The following is a 15,194-nucleotide window of genomic DNA, read 5'->3' as shown; positions in this document are numbered from 1 at the left end:
CTTGGGAGTCCTGCCTCCCCCTATCCTCCCAAAGCGAGGGGCTTGCCCTGAGGATTTGCTCTTTGGAGCTGCGGCTCTTTTTCTCTTTTTAATTTTTTTTTTTAATTGAAGTAACGGTCAGATCCCCCACCAGGTGTTTTTGCTTTGGGTTTTTTTTAAAAAGGTGTTTTGGGGCCTCCCTGGCGGCGCAGGCGGTGGATCGCTGCACTGTGAAGCTGCCCGCAGCCTCTGCAGCACGTGTTCGATCCTGGCCTGCGAGAATCCCACATGGCGCAGCAGATCTCTCCTGTGTCGCCCCCTGTACCCCGGTTCTTGTATAAATAAATCTTTAAAAAGGTGTTTTCAAAGGACACTTTTCCCCTGGAGTAGCTGGCTTTCAAAGATAGAATCTCCTCTACCAATCACGACATTTCATATTTTTTTTAAATGGGGTAAAATGCCCTTTGAAAGACATGAGTTAAATATCATTGATAAGACCCCCAAGCACTGTGGGGTCTGAAGACCTGAAATGGCGGACATAGAACCTGGGTCACTCCCGGCCTCCCAGCTCAACCCTGCTGACCGCAAGCCTGAGCCTGTGTCCTGTGTCTGGGCGGAACCCCCCTCCCCCACTGCCACCTCAGCTTAACTTGATGAGTGAGGTGTTAAACCTGTAGCTCCTTCTTCCACTGCAAACCACGTTCTCCTCCGGATCTCCCAAATACCAATCCCCCTGTTTTTAGGTGGTTCTGCCTATGACCTTCATGTCCTCTTGCTGCCCTCCCTGGGCATCCTTTGTTACCCAGTGAGGTGGACCATTGCAGGCCCCACCTCCCGGCCATCCTGCCGGGCTCCATTTCTTCCATGTGGGGCTTTCTTGTCTCTTGAGGCTGTGCAGACCTGGACTCAAGCAGCTTTAGGGAGCAGCTCCTACAACTTTCTACCCCCCAAGTGACTGGTCTAGGCCTGCATTCTCTTGTGTGGTGAACACGAATTGCTTTTCCCCACAGCCAGCCACCATGTCTATCCTCAAGATCCACGCCAGAGAGATCTTTGACTCTCGTGGGAACCCCACCGTGGAGGTTGACCTCAGCACGGCAAAAGGTATGTGTCCCGTGTTCCTCTAGTTCCAACCACTACTCCTCCCCCTCCCCCCATTTTTTTAACTGTCTCAATGATCTTAGATGAGAAGTCGGGCTTACGAAATTCTTTCAGAGCTGCATGAGCTGATGGGCTGCTCTCCTGATGGGGTGGGGCTAAGGCCTGGTGTCCTTGGGGTGCTACTGCATGGTGTTTAAAGCAACAGTTGGCTCCTAGGTCAGTGAGACAGGCAGGGAAGTAAGGTGACACCTTGTTCCTGAAAGGACCAGCTGTCCTTTGTCTGGCAGATTAGCAGGTGTGGTGGGATGGAGCTTGGTCCCCTGGGAGAGTGAGAGATTAGGGGAGTACACTGTAAATACGACACCCTTTCTGCTTCTGGAAGTCACATTCTACCAGGAAAGGGGCCAGTTTCTACATCTGGGTGGGTGTTGGGAAATTCCAGAGGCTCCTGTCCCTCTCCCCCTGCCCCCCAGGAGTTTGCTCTTATAAAAACAGAACAGAGTGGGGGCTCTTAAAACTGCTCTCCTTTTAAGAAAAACCCACTGTCTCCCTAACTCTGTTGCCTCCAGCTCCTTGGCTATTTTCTAAATGGGCCTGGGTGAGGCTGGGGAAGGCAGAATCCACCCAGTGTGCGGGAGACTTGCCTGGCAGAGCTGAGTCATGGCTCTGAATCACAGGCCTGGCCGGGCCCCACCCTCCCCCAAAAGAAGACTCCTTGACTGTGGACTTCATTCATTGGGCATAAATGGGCAAAAGTTGACCTGTCTGCTGGTGGTTACTGCTGAGTACACACTTAGTGGGGAGCACCTGGGGTCACAGGGGAAGCCTGGCAGCCTTGCTGCTTTCTGTTTGCAAATTAACAGACTTTGAAAAACCCAAAAAGGCCATAGACACTGAAGATGGTTGGGAGTGGGCTATTGTCTGAAACACTTGAAAATGACTAGAATTAATATTTTTTGAAATTTTAATGAGTGGAACTTTCAAGTGTCTCAGTCTTTTTCACAAAACGTGAAATTGATTTGTTAAGAGCTTTCATCACTCCTTTCACAGAATTTCTTTTTAGAGTAGTTTAAAGTTCACAGCAAAATGGAAAGAAACCCACAGACTCCTGTCCCAATCAGGCACAGCCTCCCCCACTGCCTACATCCCCGCCAGAGTCGAACCTGCTTCGGCACACAACCACCCCAAATCTGAGGTTTACTCCCAGGTACTCTTAGTTTGTTTCGCCAGGTCTGGGGCCTGTTCAGGAGGAAAGCGTGCCCTGCCGTGTGGCTGAGCGCTACAGCCCTGCTCCAAGGACTTCTGATTACAGTGCCTGCTGGAGCTGCTCTTAGTGCATTTGCCTGCCTAGCCACACACGTCGCAGGGGGATATCCCTTCCTGTTCCCCTAAACCTGTCTACCCCCATGTAACCAGATTGCTGCAGTGTCTTTCTGGACTCTGTCCTCCAATATTGGCCTTATAGAGACAAACCAGTAAGCAGTGAAGCTTCAGCCAGAGAATTGGTTTCTGTCTCTGTAAGACTGAACGCTTCTCTGTTTAACTGTGTCCTGGTGTTATTAAAGCCTGGATCTTCATTTTCTTTTTTCCCTTTAGTGGGTCCCATTTTCCGGTTATCTATTATGCAGTGAAAAGGCCCAAAATACTCTCGATAAATTAATGAGTGAGCTGTTGCTCTTTCTTTTGAGCCAGCAGAACACTGAAGACCCGAAAGCCAGCAGCCCGCTCTCAGCTGTCCAGGGTGACTTGGGGGAGGGAGCATTTTTAATGCTGCGTTTCCTGGAAGCTACTGGAAAAAAATCCCATAAGCAGCAGCTTGTGTTTCTGATGGGTGGTGCTGCTGGGGGTGGCCCACATACCAACTGCAGCCACTTGGGAGCTTGTTAGAGGGCAGATTGCGCGGTAACGAGTTCCCAGGTGACCTGTGCACATCTTTAAACTAGAGAAACACATCGCCGTGGCTACAGGAGAAGCATCTGCCCAGCAGAGTCTTGAGAATGTGAAAGGCAGGCAGAACAGGCCTGGTCTCCCAGCTGGGAGGCCGCAGCAGCATCCTCAGTGCTGCCGTCTGTGAGCCTGGCAGGAAGGAGGCTGGGCTTGGTTCCCATTCTGTTCCTTAATGGTTCCGTTGTTCCCCCCTCAATGTCCAGGTCTCTTCAGAGCTGCTGTGCCCAGCGGCGCCTCCACTGGCATCTATGAGGCCCTTGAACTCCGTGACAACGACAAGACACGCTACCTGGGGAAAGGTAAGGGTGGGGCGCGGCCTGCCACTCCCTGTCCTTCACTCCTGTGCGCCCCGGGGTGCTGATGGCAAGCCGCAGTCTGCCCCTGGAGGAGTTGAGTCCAGGGTCTCCACACTGGTAAACTTGGACCAGAGTTTTACTGTTACCCTGTCACAGTCTGTCCAAAACCTCTGGCTAAGCCAGGGGCCTTACAGCCAAAAGACACATTCACAGATACTGAAGCAAGCCTTGCCACCCTCCAGAGGGCTCTGGAGGCCTGGCTGCTGGCTCACTTTGGTGGTGACCTGCAGGCCAGTCCTTGCAGCTTGACCTTGGCATTTTTGTCGATCACAGAAGCGCCCCTGAGGCCAAGCTGGCAGAGAGACCTGTTCCCGTTGGTGCTGGGTGCCCCTCCGTAGGTGGAGGCTGACATCAGTTCCTAAAAGCTTGCTATATTTTGTCCCAAAGGGCCATGGGGCACAAACAGATGTCCAGTATTTCTGTGGTTTTGAGGGGGGAGGAAGTGGGGATTAGGTAAAAGGTGTGAAGGCTGCAGGAGAGGAGGTGAAGGTGAAGGCTGGAAACAAGGGACAGCTGCACCGGTCATGCTGAAGTGGGCATGTGTCCAGTCCCACTGGAGAGCTGCCCACAGCCCCTGAGCCCGGGCACTCGGCCTGCTGGGGCGAGGGGGATCCGGTGCTCCCTGCCTGTTTCCCCTCCCACACCTCCCTTTCTGTCAGCATCCTCTGGTCTGTTCTCTCCTGAGTGTATCTTCCTTCTCTGTTAACCTGCTGGTCAGGTGTCTCCAGGCCCGTTAAGTATATTAATGAGTTCCTGGCACCTGCCTTGTGCACACAGGTAACGTGTCACGTGCTGTGGTTTCTGCAGCTGCTGTGCCAGTGCATGGTCTTGCCAACTAACTTCCCTCGGATGTTCTAAGATGGTTGCTCTGTGTGGTTCTAACCCGGGGGTCCTGGGTCAGAGCGCTCAGACTGGGCCAGATGCCCTCCAATTAGGGGTGAGAGGGAGAAGGGGCCGTAAAGGGGGTGCACTGCCAGTTCAGGCCTCTGAGGCCTGGACTTGGTCTCCAGTGGCTCCTCTGGCCTCGCGGCTCGGGCCCTTGGCTGTGCACATCAGTAATCGGTAATTGTTCCTTCTAGGTGTCTCAAAGGCTGTTGAGCACATCAATAAAACTATTGCGCCTGCCCTGATTAGCAAGGTAGGACCTGCCTCCCGATCACTAATGTACATTCGTGCCGTCCTGGTGCCTCCCGGCCGGGGCTGTCCTGCTGGGAAGAGCTCACTCTGAGAGCTAAGCTGCGTGGACTCCCAGTCCTGCGTGAGCGTGATCATCTTTTCTAACCGCCCTGCCTGCCTGCCTGTCTGCATGTCACTGCACGTGCAGTACGACCGGGGTGGAAGGTCATCTCAGCCTTGGCTGTCCCCTCCAATTACCTTGACCTTCAGGGAACGAAGCAGCCACACTCTGTTCCGTAAAATCTTCCTTGGAGCCTCATGAGGTCAAACAGATGAAAGTGATGCTGATTTTTGTCTCGCTTCCTCCCCTGGTCCCCACCCTACATAACTGAGGCCTTGGGGACCCTTTGGAGCATGAGAATGATTGTCCAGAGACCTTTCTTAAGGCCAGAGCCCCTCACCTGCTGTCCTCACCCCACTTGTCCTGTCCGTGTCAGCCAGCGGCTGCACGTGGCGCCTGTCGTCTCTGTCCACAGTTGCTGCTGCAGCCTGGCTTTGTGCAGTCTGTGGTGCTCCATGCCTGATGGGTCCCCGGCAAAGCGTCTCGCTGCTCTGCCGGCACCCGCCTCCACGCGGGTCTCCTGGGCCCTCTGTACACGCTGGTGCCCATGCCCGCTGTGGCCAGTGCAATGAATGAGGCCTCCTGTGGTATTTTTTTTAATCTCTTGGGGAAAACATCCTTCAACCTAACTTGTGACGTGTTCCCCTGAAGCCGTCTGCGTGCGTGGCTACTAAATTTTTCCAAAGATGCACACAGCCTTCATTTCGTTCTTTCGTTTTCATTTAAATGATACGTGTGTCTACATGGGTAATAACTGCTGCGGGCCTATCAGGGAGTCTCACGGTAACACGAACTTGTGTTCATCACTTTGAGCCTGTTTTCAAGACACCAGCTTTATTTATGATCCCACCCCACATGCTCACTGATTGCTCAGTGAAAATTCTGCTCATGTTGGGCTGCGCAGCCGCCGTCTCCTGTCCCGTGGTGCATGCTGGCACTGAGGGCGGGGGAGGGGAGCCTGCCTCAGCTGTGGAGCTGCGCCCGCTGGCGCCAGTGCACAGCTGTTCCTGCCCCAAGCAGGCTGCTGTGGTCTCAGGCCTTACTTAGCCTGTCCCGGGCAGCTCTCTTCTGTCCAGTGGAGCTCAGACGTGGACACGTCCTGTGGGCTCTTTCGCCTGGAGCTGTGAGAATCAAGGCAGTCTCTGGCTTGCCACCTTGGCCCCCTTTTTAAATTCATTTTATTTTTATTTACTTATTTCTGCCTGCAAAACAAGTGTATGATTCAAAACAGACTTGGACTTTGCACAGTCCTCAGCTTCATGGGTCCTGGGGTGGGTGCAAAGGACCTGCCCACTTGCCTCCCCTTAGAGTGTGTCTTCCTTCCCTCCCCCGCCTAGAAGCTGAACGTTGTGGAGCAGGAGAAGATCGACAAGCTGATGATCGAGATGGATGGGACAGAAAACAAGTGTGAGTAGCCGAGGTGGGGCCTTGCGGGGAGCACTGTGGTGGGGCCACCCAAGCCCTCTGGGGTGATTCGGGGAGAGGACGTGTGACCCCAGGGGTGGCCCGTGACCCCCTGTGGGCTCTTCTTGAACCCTCGCCTCGCCCCAGTCACACTTGTTAATGTGAGGAGCCCCTCCAGGTGACAGTGTTCTCTCTTCAGAGTAGGATTGTTTTCTGTGGTGAATCAAGCATTTTTATGGGATTTGCCCAGCCCTCGTAGACCAGAGAAGGGGCTTGCTTTTGGGGGGAAGGACAGAAGCATCCACGTGGTGTGTCTTTGCATGTCGAGCTTGAATGCGGAAGGTAGATAGGTTGAGACACAACTCTCCAGAGCACAGGCCCCCGGTGTGGCTTTACGGGCAGGACGGCCTGCGGAAGGAAGGTTGGTGAGTAAGAAACACATTCAATTCTGGTCCGGTCTTGTCTGGTCTGGTTTAGCTAAATTCGGTGCCAACGCCATTCTGGGAGTGTCCCTGGCTGTCTGCAAGGCTGGCGCTGTGGAGAAGGGGGTGCCCCTATACCGCCACATCGCGGACTTGGCTGGCAACTCCGAAGTCATCCTGCCCGTTCCGGTGAGTGCCGTCTGCGGCTCCGGGTGAGAAGTGGGGGGTGTTAGCTGTCTCGTGGGAGCAGGGCGGGTCCGAGCCAGCGCTGGGGGTCTCTCGCGCAGGTCACCCACCTCCCCGTGTCTACGTCCTGCGCTTGTGCTCAGGAGGTGGAAGTCACACTTATCTGGTTCACCAAGATAGCGCAGCGCTGAGGATACCGGGCGGGACTGGGTAGCGCACAGCCACGCTGCCCCTCTGTGAGCGGGCCTGGGTGGGCACTGAACTTCACCGTCTCTCCTCAGGCCTTCAACGTCATCAACGGCGGCTCTCACGCCGGCAACAAGCTGGCCATGCAGGAGTTCATGATCCTCCCCGTGGGGGCCACAAACTTCAAGGAAGCCATGCGCATCGGAGCAGAAGTTTACCACAACCTGAAGAACGTCATCAAGGAGAAATACGGGAAAGATGCCACCAACGTGGGGGATGAAGGTGGCTTCGCGCCCAACATCCTGGAGAATAAAGAAGGTAAAGCCCCCAGAGGTAGCCCCAAGCAGCCGCCCAACCCCCGCTTCCTGGTGCATCTGCCACTTGGGGGACTCCAGTCTTTCCACCACTTTGTCCGTCAGCATCAGCGTGCAGTCCGTGCCCAGCAGGGGCGGGCCCCCCAGTTTCCCTTATCCCTCAACTGCTGAGTGAGTGGCCTGTGGGGAGGCACCCAGCAAGGGGAGGGAGAGGCTCGATGTCGCCTTTTGTTGAGACCGCCCGGACTGCGTCAGTAGTTCAGCCGCATGACATCCGCATGCACAGCTGTGTTTGTGAGGGCCAGGTACAGGGTGCAGCCGTGGGGTGCGAGGACAGCAAAGCGTCGTATTTGAGAGGGAGAAGCAGGGCGTCCACCTCCCGGCAGCCGGTGAGGGAAGCCATCCGTCCTGTGCTTCGGGTCGACCAGTTGCTGCTATGGCGCCTTCCACGGCTGAACTGCGGGTTTTGGGGTCTTTGGTACGAAACAGGCACTAAAGGTCTTGGTTTCCTCTGGGCCGCACTGCCCTGAGCCTACTGCTGGGGCTCCCCTTCCCTGGCCCAGCCTCTGCTCTTGGAAGCTGATCGCAGCCTGCGCTTGGCCAGCGCAGCTGCTCCTGAAAGCCTTTTCCTGGATCAAGAAGGAGCTCCTGCTGGGGGCTGTGAGCGTGATGGGTGGTTTCCTGCTCCACAGGGAGCAAGTAGCTAGAATCATCGGCGCTGACAGTGGGGCCAGAGCGCCTCTTGGCCTTAAGGCCCTGGGGCCCGTTTGCAGCTGACAGGGTGGCGGGTCTCTTCCAGCCCTGGAGCTGCTGAAGAACGCCATCGGCAAGGCCGGCTACACCGACAAGGTGGTCATTGGCATGGACGTGGCCGCCTCCGAGTTCTTCCGCTCGGGCAAGTACGACCTGGACTTCAAGTCACCTGACGACCCCAGCAGGTATATCTCACCTGACGAGCTGGGCAACCTGTACAAGTCCTTCATCAAGGACTACCCAGGTAAGAGCTCCAGGGCAAAGCACGCATGAGGGTGGGGGCGCACAGAGGTGCTTTGGTGCCAGCCGGGGGTGCCCTGCGTGGTTCGGGTGTGGTCAGCCCTGTCCCCGTCCCGGCCCCCAGTGGAAGTGCAGTCTCAGCTTGCCCTGGTGAGCCGGCGCTCCCCTGGGCTCCGCACCACAGAACTCGCATGGGGGAGGGGATGGAGGCACAGAGAGGGCTAATAACCTTGCCCAAGGGCACTCAGCTAGTGGTGGTGCAAGAATTCAGGCCAGGAAGTCAGACTCCAGAGTCCTTGTTTTTCACCCCAAGTTGGTAACTGCTCAGGGTGGGGTCCTCATCCTCTGAGCCCTCGGCTCCATCCTGCTCCAGGGCGCTCAGCTTGGACCACCGTTGCGGTGCCAGGCCTGCAGGGGGTGGGCCCGCAGGTGATGGGCCTGTGGCGGGAGCCAATCGGTTGCACAGGGAAGGAGGCCCTGGACTGAGACCCACTCTCCTTTCCTCAGTGGTGTCCATCGAGGACCCCTTCGACCAGGACGACTGGGACGCCTGGCAGAAGTTCACGGCCACCTCAGGCATCCAGGTGGTGGGCGATGACCTCACGGTGACCAACCCAAAGCGCATCTCCAAGGCTGTGGGCGAGAAGTCCTGCAACTGCCTCCTGCTCAAAGTGAACCAGATCGGCTCCGTGACCGAGTCCCTGCAGGCGTAAGTGGGGCGACCGGGGCAGCCTGCCTGGGATGAGGTTGCTCTGGGACTGGCGGTTTCAAATTTGGCACCAAGGGACAGGCCCTAATCCCACTTCATCCCAGTTTCCCCTGGTAAACCCCTCCCTCAGGGATGGCTCGAGGCTATGCCAGTCCTGGGGCTGTGGGTTCGGCGTGAGCTGGGCTTTCGTCTTCCCGGGAACTTGGAGCCCGCCAGGGTGCCGAGTCGTGAGTGGGTCGTGTCCTGGCTCCCAGGTGCAAGCTGGCGCAGTCCAACGGCTGGGGGGTCATGGTGTCTCACCGCTCCGGGGAGACTGAGGACACCTTCATCGCTGACCTGGTGGTGGGGCTCTGCACTGGGCAGGTAAGAGGTCCCTGGAATGAAAACGCCTAGTTCTTTCCAAACTCAGGGGGGAGGGTGCAGCGTGCCCCTTTAATCTCCTTCCTGGGGTCAGAAATCATTGTCTCTGCCCTGCTCCCTTGTCCGAAATGCCCCAAAGATTCATGTGCATTGCAAGCAAACGTGCCCTCTCTTTCCTCCTCTCAGATCAAAACAGGTGCCCCGTGCCGGTCGGAGCGCCTGGCCAAGTACAACCAGATCCTCAGGTAGAGGGGACACCTGCGGGGGTGGGGGGAGTGGCTGTGCATTTGGGGCTCATTTGGCAGAGCCCGTCCCTAAGTGCTGTCTGCCGTGGAGAGGGCGGGTCAGCACTAGGAGAGAGCCGGGTGTCTCCAGACACTGTCACTCTTGCTTCCTGGCTGAGGAAGAGCAGGGCTCTGAGAGATGAGAGGGCTGCGGAAGGGCAGGCGCTTGCACGGTGTAGCCTGCCTTGTGTCCTCAGGAGGTGCCAGGACTATCTTGGCTTTTTGTTAGTATTTCCAGTCTGGAATGGAAAAGAACCATCCATTTGTTAAGGCTCCCGCCACACACACACACACACACATACAAACCTTTTTTTTTTTTTTTTTTTAAGATTTATTTTTTTATGCATACAAGAACTGGGGTACAAGCCAGAGGTGTAGGGGGTGAGAGGATTCACCAGAGACAGTGGGGACCAGAACAGGCAGACTAACTGAAACACACTGCTGAGGGGAGCAGCAGGGAGACAGGAGAGGTCTGCTGCGCCATGTGGGTAGCTCCCTGGCCAGCCTGGGGATCGAACTAATGCTGCAGAGGCTGCAGATAGCTTCATAGGTTGCATCTTAACCCCTGCACCACCAGGGAGCCCCAAGAATTTTATTGTTTAATAAAAGATTATTTATTTTTGTGTAGAAAACTGCGGCACAAGCCAGAGGTATAGGGCAGGTAAGAGGATTCCCCAGAGACAGAGCAGGGAGCAGAACAGGCAGACTGACTGAAATCCACTGCTGAGGGGAGCAGCGGGGAGACAGGAGAGGTTTGCTGGGCCAAGTGGGCAGCTCCCCAGCCGGGCATCAAACCCATGCTGCAGTGGCTGTGGACAGCTTTGTTGGCTGCTTCTCAACCCCTAGCGCCACCGGGGAGGCCCCTCTGTTATTTTTAAACATAGCTACTCTGCTGTGGCGGTGCCCCGAGTGAGTTGTAATCCCATGTTGTAAACTCCACGTCTGCTCGTGTATTGTCTCCCCTGGTGGTGGTGGCGCACTGTTCTGTTTTGTTCTGTTTTTTGGCATCGGGATCCAGAGTTCGCACTGCTGGGTTCCCCTCCCTCTTTTCCTCTGTCATCGGGGGAGGGAGGATGCGTGTCCAGCTGGGTCTCTGGTGGAAGAGCCTGCTGCAGTAAGACTTGACCTCATCTTTTGTCCCCTCTTTCTGTTTGCCTAGAATTGAAGAGGAGCTGGGCAGCAAGGCCAAGTTTGCCGGCAGGAACTTCAGAAACCCCCTGGCCAAGTAAGCCCCTGGCCTTGAGCGGAGCCCTCCGGGCACTAGCAGCTGCTTCGACCTTTGCTCCTGCTGCCGCCTAGTCCTGGCGGGGCCTCTAACTGCCCCCGCCTCTCCCACCCCTGTGACGTTCTCATCGCTTCCTTAGAGCTGCTGCCCGGGCCCAGCTTGACCGTGGTAAACCTGTTGGCGCCCAGCTCGTAATCATGTGATTGGCCCAAACCCCTGTTCTCCCACCAAGTGTTTGATGGGGCCATGAGCTTCCACGTTGAAACCTGAGATGTCCCCAGGCGAGATCCCTGGTGGTTTTGTGCATAATAAAAGATCTCAGTGACCCATAGGAAGACTGCGCGTGTGTGTGTGGACGAGTCGGGGGTCTCTGCTCCCCTCGGTGCGCCCGGGTGTCCCGAGGACTGCAGAAGTCAGGCGTCCTTGGTGGCAGAAGGGCAAGCCACTGGGGCTGGTGACTTCAGGGTCGGGCGTCTTACTTGGGAGGAAGCACAGACTCCGAGCTAGCACGATGTCTCGGGCCCTGGCATACTGGCCACTTGTCCAGGCCAGGGGGCACCACAGAGTAGCGCTGACGTCCTGGGCCAGTGGGGTGCAGGTCCTGCAGGGAACAGGTGAAAGGGGCATCTCGCGGGGCTGTTTAGGTTAACTTAGCTCCCTTACTCACCTTCACTCAAACACTGAGAAGCCACAGGTGGCGGCGCTGCACCAGGCAGTGCATGTAGGAGTCACGGGCTCGCGTGCGAGACAGTGTCTGTTTTACAGGTAAGGACCCTGCAGCCCCTTGAAATCTGGTGGTAGTGTCTCCCCTGCAATTTCATGTTTCAGAAACCAGCGGGGTCCCCCTGGTGGACACTTGGGGAAATGCAGGTGTTGGCTTCTGTGGTTGGGGCTGGGCTTACCCAGGTCTGGGGCGCATGGGGCGGTGTCGGGGTGATGAGGAGGACCAGCTGCTCGGGCACTCACTGCTTCACAGGTGGGGTTGCAGGGAGCTTCGAGCCCTGCTTTTAAGACCTCCCAACTGGTCAGTCAGGCCCACCCAGGTCATCCCAGAGGATTATTTGAGCTGACTGATGGGGGTTATAAGTATGTCTGCAAACTGGCTTCACGGTGATGCCCACATTACAATATGAACAACAGCACTTCAGTCTCAGAGACACGTCAGCACTGCACGTGCCTTAACCCTGCTTCACCTCGTCGTCCTAACACGGCCCCTCTCCCTGCTGGGCCGTAATGACTGGTTTCCCGGGAAATGGATCCTGGAGGGAAACCTGACAGCCTGACTCGGGCGTGTATTTATCCCAAATTTAAAGTTAGCTCTCACGTTCCCAGTTTGGTTTAGTGTCAGCGTCGTGACTGGCAGAGAACAGCATTTATCACTCGGGTTAAAGCCCAAGTGCAGGTGGGAGCCTCTGTGTATGGGCCCCTGGGGACGGCGGCCAAGGGCCCATCGCCTGCTCTGGCACGTGCCCCGGGCCATCCCTGTCTGCAGCAGGACAGGCCGGGAGACGTGTTGACAGATCTGTGGTGGGATCTGAGGCCGCGGTGGAACTCTTGTCTCTGGGCTGCAAGGTGACACAAGCTTCGGGTATTTAAACATCTGGGAGCACGTGTTCACTGTCTCTGGACTTGGGTTTTCTCTCGAAAAATTTCAACCTCTATTACAAATGCTTCTCCACAGAACTTGCATTGTTCATCTGTGGTTCTCTTCCAACCCCCAAGTTCCTGGATGTCTGACTTTAGAACAAAAATCAGTGGAAAATTTGAAGTAGCGTGGTTCTCAAATTTGGCTATACATGAGAATGGCCTTGCCCAGACCAAGTGGACTCGAGGAAGCCGTGGGGAGCAGCCAGGCCTGTGAACTTCCCCATGAATGCAGCTCGGGCTGGGGATGGCCACCGAGGGCTGTCACGCGGCCCACAGGGCTGTGCCATGGGGCGGGAAAGCTGAGCCAGGCCCCTTCTGTCCAGGCTGGGCCTGCAGGTGGAGCTGAGTCCGGCTCCCCAAGCAGCCGCAATGGCAGGCAGGGCAGTGGCTGAGGGTACAGGTGGGATTACACTACTCTGCCCGTGCCAACAGGGCCGCAGTCTCCGTCTGCAAAGAGGGCCTAATCAGACCACAGTGCTCGGGCTTCTACTCCAAACCGAATGAATCAACAACCAGGTGCTGATGCCCTCACCTAACCGGTGCAGGGGCGGGGAAGGTCTCCAGAGCACACCAAGCCCTTGTGGTTGCCATTCAGCAGATGAGGGGGAGATTGGGCGTGGACTGCTCACGGCAGCTCTGGGGGAGGTGAGGCGTTCCCTGGGCCAGGCTGAGGTTCACCAGTGTTACGGAGAATAATTCATCAGTAACAGGTACCTTCTAAGAGTACGATTGGATGTGTTTTACAAATTCCCCTGGGCAGCCGGTACTGCTGTCATGACTAAAACATTTCCAGCCCCCCAGCCCCACCCCACTCTTGGCCCCAGGCAGCCTACAGTGGTTTTTTAAAGGTTCTAATTGTCAAAATGTTAAAAAACAGATTGCATATAGAAGTTCAAATTTCTGGGTTTTCCTTGGTGGCGCAGGCAGTTGAGCACATCCCTGCGAAGCTGTCCGTAGCCTCTGCAGCGCAGCTTTGATCCTGGCCAGCCGGGGAGATACCCACATGTCACGGCAGACCTCACCTGTCTTGCCCGCTGCTGGTTGTGTCTTCCCAATTCTCTCCTTTTCTAGAAAGATCATCTGTCCCCAAGTTTCCATGAGCTCAGGTCCTCGGGGCCTCTCTGCTGTTGACAACTGATATCCCCAGGTCTTAAGGCAGCAAGGACTCTCCCAGTCCTCTACATCCAGAAACAGGGTGGCGGGCACCTCCTGCCCGCGTTTGGATCACCAGCTCTGTGGAGCTCCAGCTGGCCGGTGCACCCCTGCTTCCTCCAGCCATCTTGCTGCAAAGTGCAGGCTGGGTAAGCAGGCTGCTGTCCACTGGGACCAGGAATGGTGGCAGATTCATTTGCATATGTGACCTAAGACAGTAATTAAACCCCAGCGCCCCAGGGGTGAGGAGTAAGCACATTAATTCCGGAGCAATTAGCCCTCCATGGCCCGGGCACACAGCCACCACCACTGAGACTGATGTGACAGTCACTTCCATCGGCCCCCTTTGGCCACAGAACTGCCGCCATGGCTTGGATTTTGAGGGGCACATGCACAGGCTTTCCGGGGGCCAGCTTCCGGAGTCTCAAAGCCCTCTAAGGTCCCTGATACCATTATGGAGAAGTTACTGTGTAAGACAATGCCCTCACTTTTTTTTAAATTGTGGCAAATTACACCATTTTCATGTATACAATTCAGTGACATTAACTACATCCAAAATCCTAGCCCCGTGAAGGCCTCCCTGGTGCACAAGGGTAAGTTAAGCACAGCACTAGGAAGCTATCCACAGCCTCTGCGGCACAAGTTCGATCCCCAGCCAGAGAGCTGACCCACATGGCCCAGCAGACCTCTCCTGTCTCCCCGCTGCTCCCCTCCACTGTGTATTTCTGTTGTCTGCCTTTTCTGCTCCCTGCTCTGTCTCTGGTGAATCCTCTCACACCCTCCCCGCACCTCTGACCTATACCCCTGTTCTTGTCTGCATAAATGAATAAATCTTAAAAAAAAAAGTGTTCGGTGACCATCACTATTATCTATTGCCAGAACTTTTTTTGTTACCCCAAGCAGGAACTACAGACACTAACTCTCCCTTATCCTCTCCTCCAACCTCTGGGAACTTTTATTCTATTTTCTGTCTCTGAATTTGCCTGATATTTGCCTGATATTGCATATAAGGGGACTCAAGCAACAGTCATTTTTTCCATCTGACTTACGTCACTTAGCAGTGTTTTCAAAGTTGATGGATGTTGTCCTATGTGCCTGAACCTCATTCCGTTTAATGACTGAGTAATAGTCCATGTGGGGCATACCCCATGTTTTGTTCATCCATTTCTCTGCTGATAGATACTTGGGTTGTGTCCACCTTTTGGTGATTGTGAATAAAATGCTGTGAACTTCGGTGACCTTGATTTCCTGCTTTCCACTCTTTGAAGCACATACTTAGCTGTGGAATTGCTGGGTCATGGGGTAGTTCTGTTTAAGTTTTTAAGGACCTTCAAAAACCCCACAGCAGCTGCACCATTTTACAACATGCCTACATACAGTAGTTCAAGGGGTCTAATTCTCCCACACTCTTTAATTATTTCCCTTTTTTTTTTTAAAGATTTATTTATTTATTTATTTATTTAGACAAGCACTGGGTACAGTCAGAAGCGCAGGAGGGCGAGAGAACTCACCAGAGCCAGAGCGGGGAGCAGAGCAGGCAGAAGGACCGAAGGACACTGCTGAGGGGAGCAGCGGGCGGCAGGAGAGGTCTGCGCGCCATGTGGGACCCTCCTCCGGTGGCCGGGGAGCAGCCGGGGATCGAACTGGCGCTGCAGAGGCTGCGGGCAGCTTCGCAACCCAGCGCTCAACCAC

General features: G+C 55.4%; 1 protein-coding gene across 1 annotated transcript; it reads left to right on the top strand.

The window, feature by feature from the left end:
- Positions 1 to 508: 508 nt before the first annotated feature.
- Positions 509 to 11,045, top strand: ENO1 (enolase 1; the record flags this gene model as incomplete). The annotated part of the gene is made up of 13 exons (XM_084244059.1): positions 509 to 563; positions 723 to 784; positions 990 to 1,083; positions 3,231 to 3,326; positions 4,463 to 4,521; positions 5,958 to 6,027; positions 6,397 to 6,635; positions 6,914 to 7,136; positions 7,932 to 8,129; positions 8,633 to 8,834; positions 9,089 to 9,197; positions 9,381 to 9,439; positions 10,638 to 11,045. 13 exons carry the CDS (start codon positions 509 to 511, stop codon positions 10,705 to 10,707), a joined length of 1,536 nt encoding a protein of 511 aa, XP_084100185.1. The 3' UTR covers positions 10,708 to 11,045.
- Positions 11,046 to 15,194: the final 4,149 nt, after the last annotated feature.

Source organism: Talpa europaea (genome assembly GCF_964194135.1).
Source record: "Talpa europaea genome assembly, chromosome: 9".
NCBI classification, from domain to species: Eukaryota; Metazoa; Chordata; class Mammalia; order Eulipotyphla; family Talpidae; genus Talpa; species Talpa europaea.
The sequence above is the reverse complement of the archived record's forward strand: the minus strand, read 5'-3'. Positions and strand labels throughout refer to the sequence as shown.